The sequence below is a fragment of the Olea europaea genome, unplaced genomic scaffold (genome assembly GCF_002742605.1).
Source record: "Olea europaea var. sylvestris unplaced genomic scaffold, O_europaea_v1 scaffold784, whole genome shotgun sequence".
Taxonomy (NCBI): Eukaryota; Viridiplantae; Streptophyta; class Magnoliopsida; order Lamiales; family Oleaceae; genus Olea; species Olea europaea.
The window spans coordinates 183,894-190,377 of record NW_019266264.1 but is presented as its reverse complement, the minus strand read 5'-3'; the positions used below and the strand labels follow the sequence as shown (position 1 = coordinate 190,377).

General features: G+C 34.4%; 1 protein-coding gene across 1 annotated transcript; it reads left to right on the top strand.

Moving 5' to 3' along the window:
* The first annotated feature begins 2,617 nt into the window (after positions 1 to 2,617).
* Positions 2,618 to 4,214, top strand: LOC111391363 (probable F-box protein At2g36090). Its single transcript, XM_023016563.1, has one exon. The coding sequence runs from the start codon at positions 2,789 to 2,791 to the stop codon at positions 3,830 to 3,832; it is 1,044 nt and encodes a 347-aa protein (XP_022872331.1). The 5' UTR covers positions 2,618 to 2,788; the 3' UTR covers positions 3,833 to 4,214.
* The last annotated feature ends 2,270 nt before the right edge of the window (positions 4,215 to 6,484 follow it).

Here is a 6,484-nt window from a genome sequence, read left to right as displayed (position 1 = left end):
AAAAAAAAAAAAGTGCAGTCCAAAATATCATATTTTTCTCTACTTGCTAGGCAGACTAATGACATAATCTTGATGTCCACCCACAAAATACTGGCATTATATTCCATCTAACTGGATTTCCAAGATATTATTATGTTGACAAATTCAAATAAAATAATTCTTGCGTGAAGCTTTAAATTTCATATTATTTTATGACTTTTTCAAAGCTGAGTTGTTCATTCATCTCTAGAAGAGCTTTAGAGTCTTTGTTTATTGTTTCTCTTTAGTTTGAACATAGTTTAATATATTGAATTAGGCACGATGGCTACATAAAAATATACACATGGTTGACTCTTCCATTAATTTAACCCCGCAATCAATAAGATCTTCAACTATGACCTAATTATCAAATTCACATTGGAAAAAAGAGAGAGAGAGAGAGAGAAACGACAAAATTCCAAAATCAGTTCTAGTTTGAGCTCCATTTTTTTGGGCAAAATACATTTTTGAATAGTATTTTATTGGAGAATGTGGTGGTTAAAAAATAATGAAATTTTTTGAATTTACGTGTAAAATTATTTTATAGGGGAATGTGTGGTTGAAAATGAGTTTGGAAAAAATAATTTTTTGAAAAAATTGGAGCCAAATATTGGCTAAATATAAGATTACTGGAGTAACAATAAAAAATCTCGAGATCACGACACTAAGGTTTGGGTACTTCTTAGTAAGTCCATGAATGGAACAGATTCTTTAAATTTTATTTTTTTTCAAACTCATTTTTAACTATATATTTTCTCAAAAAAAAAAAAAAATTTACATGCAAATTCATAATACTTTTTTTTTTAACTTTTTAATCGCACGTTCTTTAAAAATATCACTTTTTATAAAATTTATTCTTCAATAATTCGCAAATTTATTTAGGCCATCTTTGATTTGAAAATTTCATAAGGAGACCCTTGAAGCCAATAAACCATACATCAACATCACAATTTACATCACTCAACAATGTGGATCCATGCATTCATATGCATGTAGGTCATTATGGTTCATATTTCAATGTCAAAAATAAATAGCCGAATAATATAATTGGATGGGTCCAACTTATTCGTTAGTCAATAAATGCCACATGGTCAAAAAATTAACATGCGTTGACTCTTCTTATCATACACCTCACTTTATTATTGATTATGAATTAAAAAAAAAAAAGAATTACCACATTTTTGGACTATTAATTAAAAGCAAATATAAGTTTTTAGAAAAGTTCCAAGTTGTACAAGAGTAAAAAGAGAAAGAAATAAAATTTAATTTTAATAAAAGCGAATAGAAATCAATTTTTCAAAAAACGCTCAACACATTCTCAAAACACAATTTTACAAGAGCAAATATTTCAAAAAAGGGTTCCTCGATGGAGCTTTCGTTAATCTAAAGGGCAAATATTATCCCCAACTAATAATTTCAACGCACACCATTTGAATAAAAGACGAGTCCTAGCTAGTGATCAATCAAATAACTTGAAGAACAAAATACCTTTCTTTAGGCCCATTCAAGTACTTTGGCATGCATTGTTTATCTTCGTGACGTAGATCGAAAATGACATTAAAAATAATTAATCGTGCTTATCAATTTTAGACTACAAATTTGTGATCTTATTGCCTAATTGCAATTAAATAATAAACTCAAACAAAACTCAGTTCAAGTGTAGGTCTAGTGTCACGCCTGGCCCACCCGGCTCCCCCTACGTGTGCATTATGGACGCCATTATGGTGTCCATAATGTACACCAAGAATTATTATTAGATTTTATAATACTAGCTTAGCGTTAAAGAGCCGGTATTGAGGGTTTCCATATGTGTCCCATCAATAAATTAAAACATTAAGGTATGTATTGTCAAAGATAAGATTTAAATAAAATTTAAAACGTCTTATCTAATAGTTCAAACTTTTATATAGTTCACAAGAAGTTGAGATCTGTCTTTCAATTTCACTCGATCAATTATTGACACGTCATTTTAAATTAACATGTCATCATTGTCGCGGGTTAGTTGTAAAGTTAATAAAGATAAATTTGAGATGACATGTTAATTTAAAAATCATTGGTCAATAATTGATTTGGTAGATAGCAAAATTTGGAAAGCAAGTTTCAACTTGATCACTGGTGTGGTATCGAAGCAAGTAAAATTTCTAAATTCAAGTTTCTTCATCAATCATTCATTAAGCGCCTATTTAATGGTCATTATTTGCTCAAAATAATGTTTTATATAGTTATTTTTAGGAAAATATTTGATTAAAAAATAGAAACAAGTTTTGAGTTTACAAGTAGAATATTTTATTGTGTGAATATGTAGTTAAAAATGAATATTTACAAAAAAGAGTTTTTTTTAAATAATTGTCGACAAACAAGGGCTAAAATTGTGCAAGTGTACATACTATTCAAAATAGAATTGATCTCCTATCACCTATCGACAGAAGTTATCTTGTCCACTCTTTGATGTTCCGTTGCCAAGTCAATGGGTCTAACCTTTTTTTTTTATATATATATTTTTACTAGTTTAAAAAAAAATAAAAATTAGCAGTTGACATTTGTTATCCTGCTTATGGAAGATAAATTTTACTGTTCAGAAATTAGTTCATTAGGAAACTACCCTTCGTTATAATTCGAGGTCGTACATAATCCAAGGGTAATTTCGTACTGGCAATAAATATTATACCACTATATAAAGTTGATATTACAAAATTCCAAACCCCAATTATTTAGCATATACATTCACCATTTGAAAAGCTTGAGATAAGAGGGAGGTCGGTCTCAAGAAATGAATGCTACCACTGCACCCACGTCTGCCACCACCGCAGCCACGAAGGAGGAAGACAGTACCACCACCAGTTTCTCCAGTTTGCACCCAGACATCATAGAAGCCCACATCCTCCCTCGTTTGGACGGTCCCACTCTGGCCGCCACAAGCTGCTCCTCCACCACCCTCCACCAACTTTCCTCCCAAGATCACTTATGGTCCAAAAAATGCCACTCCACGTGGCCTTCCACCAGGTCTCCACGTGTCTGCCATGTCATCTCCACGTATCCTGGTGGTGGGCCCCGCAACTTCTTCGCCCACGCCTTCCCTCTCTTGGAAGAAGACCACTCTTCCTCAAAACTCAGCCGTTCATCACCATCAGCACCACCGCCATCAGAATTGATATCGGCCGTTGATATACACTACAAAGACAAATTAATCTTCAGTAAAGTCCAAGAAACTGAAACCGTGACTGGGTGGTTCCGGTGCTCACCCTTCAGGATTGACCTGCTAGAGCCAAAAGACGTGATCCCCACACCCATTGAACTCCCGGACGGAGACGACACGTGTACAGTAATTTTCAATGACATGACACTGAGCTGGATTCTGATAGACCCAATCGGACGGCTGGCAGTGAACCTCTCATCTCACAAGCCTGTTACTGTACTGCGCCACTGGTTGACCGGGGAAGTGCAGGTGTGTTTTGCTTCAATCCTAGCCGTTGCTCGTGGTCACGTGCAGTGTGAAATAGTGGTCACGTGCGGAGTGTCCGAGGAAGGGGAGATGATGCAGATGAGAGAAATAAGTTTAGCGATTGAGGACATGGATGGAATGCACAGAAATGGGAAGGAGTGTTTGGGTATTTTACAGAGAGCAATGGAGGGCAAAAAGGGAAAAGGGAGAAACAGATTAGAAGAAGGACAGAGGATGTACAAAGAGTATCTTGAAATGAAGAAAGAAAGAAGAGAAAGAAAAGTGAGGACAGAAAGGACATTAGATATATTGTGTGTGGCATTTGGGGTATCTTGTTTTGTGGGTTTTTTGTGTTTTATTTTCTTCAGATAGCATATAAGAAGATGAAGAAGGTAGAAATATTAAATAATTATACTTTTTTTTTTTTTTTTACAAGTTTAGAAATTAAGAAAGAAAAGAATCATGAATTATGTTTTGAAATAGGAAACTTGTGAGGGCAGATAAGAATTAGGTGAAGTGATGCTTTACTGGTGATGTGAAAAGATTCTAGGATCATGCTTGGGATAGTAATTTGTACAATATTGGGCAATTCTTTATAAAAATTAATTACTTATTTTCTTTTGGTATTGTTTAATATTATTTAATATTTTGTAATGTACGCAAGCATATAAAAATTAGAACTTTCATGCATATCAAGATTCTCTCAAAATGCGGAAAGAAGTAAAAAGTTTACTGTTCATTCAAGATGAATGAGCAATCTCTAACTGTGGTGCCTCTCTTTGGGTCACAAAGTTGGTGTTAAGAAACCTGGCTTTTGTGGAAATATTAATTTTAATGTTTATATTGTTGCTTATTAATTTGAAATGTACTTACGAAAAATACTGTTGGATTTTTTTTATCCAAATTAAATTGGATTTTTGGGAAAAATATTTTTCTTTTATTACATGCGTTTTTATTGAAAAATGTTTTCCTTTATTCCGCGTTTTTTTATTAGAAAAAAAAATGTTGTTTCCTTTATTTTACATTATTTTTTATCTTGTTTTCATCTTTGTAGTATTTTTGGGGTTTGGCATTCGTCTCTATAAATAATAGAATATTTTCACAAGTTTTTTATCACTGAAATATAAAATAATTGTGCAGGCACAAAAAAAAGTTATTATATTTATTTTCTCCATATTCGTTAATTGAATAACATATTCCATTCATACACCAATTAAATTTTTGCCTTTTATTTTGTTGTTTGTTTGTGATCACATACTTCATATCATATCATATATTACATCAATCCGTTTTTATTTCCCAACAAGCGATATCAAAGCTGTTAGTTGTGATTTTTTCTAGATTTTTTTTACTGGTGACAATTATGAAGTATGAAAATTCGCTCTTGGATCGCAATACAAGATTTTCGTTATGGCAAGTAAAGATGTAAGCTGTACTCGCGCAAATGAATTTGGATAATGTGTTGTTGGGATTTAACAGAATGCCCACAACTTGGATGACGGAAGGGTCAGAAGGCACTTCATAGATCCATCTTCATCTCTTCAACAATATTTTTCAGGACGTTTTGAATAAGAAAACAGCAGTTGCATTGTGGTTGAAATTAACACAATTGTGCATGACTAAAAGTTTGATAAGCAAATTGTATCTGAAGCAGAAGTTGTATTCTCATCATATGGCAGAAAGTGGATTTTGGAAGACCATCTGGCTATATTCAAAGAGATCGTCGCTGATTTGAAGACTTTAGATATAAAGTATTACGAAGAATACTTAGCTTTAATCCTTTAATGTTCACTGCCCGCTTCATTTACTTCATTTAGAAACACGATATTGTATAGTCGTGATTCTCACTATTGAAGATACGTATAATGCCTTGTTTTTAAAAGAGAAGATGAAACATCTAGTTGGATCTAAAGTCAGAGATGGAAAGACCTTGTGTTAGGCAATTTTGTTGTCAAACGACCTCCCCGGGCGATGATGTAACCTCGGTTGTTTATTATCAATCGGCCTCGGCCTAATGATTGATTAGCACGTCGACACAATTAACGAGACAACACAATCCACTTTGTTATGGACCGTTCGAAGTAACCTATTTTATAGTGTTGCTCACGGTTCCCGCACCATTCCTTGGAAGGCTATGTTATTATTGTTGAGGCCCAATTATTTGAGTCGAGGCTCGATCCACCACTTAGCCCTAATTGTAACTTACCTTGTTTGGACACTACCCTTGGCATATATTCCTCTCATCTCTCGGCCTCCATTTTAGAGTGAAAACCCCTCTTTGTGAGTCTCTCCCTCTCGGCCGTTCCTTCCTCCCTCTCTGTGACCTTTGTGGTTGACATATTGTGGGTATTTTTCTTGGCCTTCTCCTTCCTATATCCATAGCAACCGGACCTTGGTGGTACAAGGTGATATTGGAGTTGTCTCAAGAATGGTGTCGATGTTTTTTGGTAAACTGAGCCCGATTTTGCACTGCTTGGCTGTGGAATTCGATCCTACAAGGCATATGCCATCCCTTCAGATAAATGTTGACTCTGTAGAGGAAAGATTGGTATATTTGTTAAGTGTTAGCGTCAAGCATAGAGATATCAAAAAAAAAATTTTGAGACAGCCTCAAATTTTGGGGTACACCATCGAAAACAATCTGAAGTCTCATGTTGCCTTTTTGGAAAGCTTGGGCATTCCAAAATTGAGAACAGGGCAAATAATTACTGCCACCCCATCCATGTTCTCTTACAGTATTGATAATTCTTTATGACTTACAGTCAAGTACCTTCTTGAGGAGATAGGAATTGAGAAGCATGCTCTGAGTAAATTTGTGCAGTTAAGCCCTCAAATTCTGCTTCAGCGGATGGACAATACATGGACTATTCTTTTCAATTTTCTGACAAAAGAATTGGGAGCACCCAGAGAGAGTATAGTAAAGATGGTCACTAAACACTCTCAAACACTACACTACGACATTGAAAACGGATTAAGTCCCAGGATCAATTTCTTAAGAAGTATTGGGATGTGCAACCCTGACAT

Bases quoted from the DNA above. Each gene is read 5' to 3' on its own strand.
- LOC111391363 (XM_023016563.1), top strand. From the start codon at position 2,789: ATGAATGCTACCACTGCACCCACGTCTGCCACCACCGCAGCCACGAAG.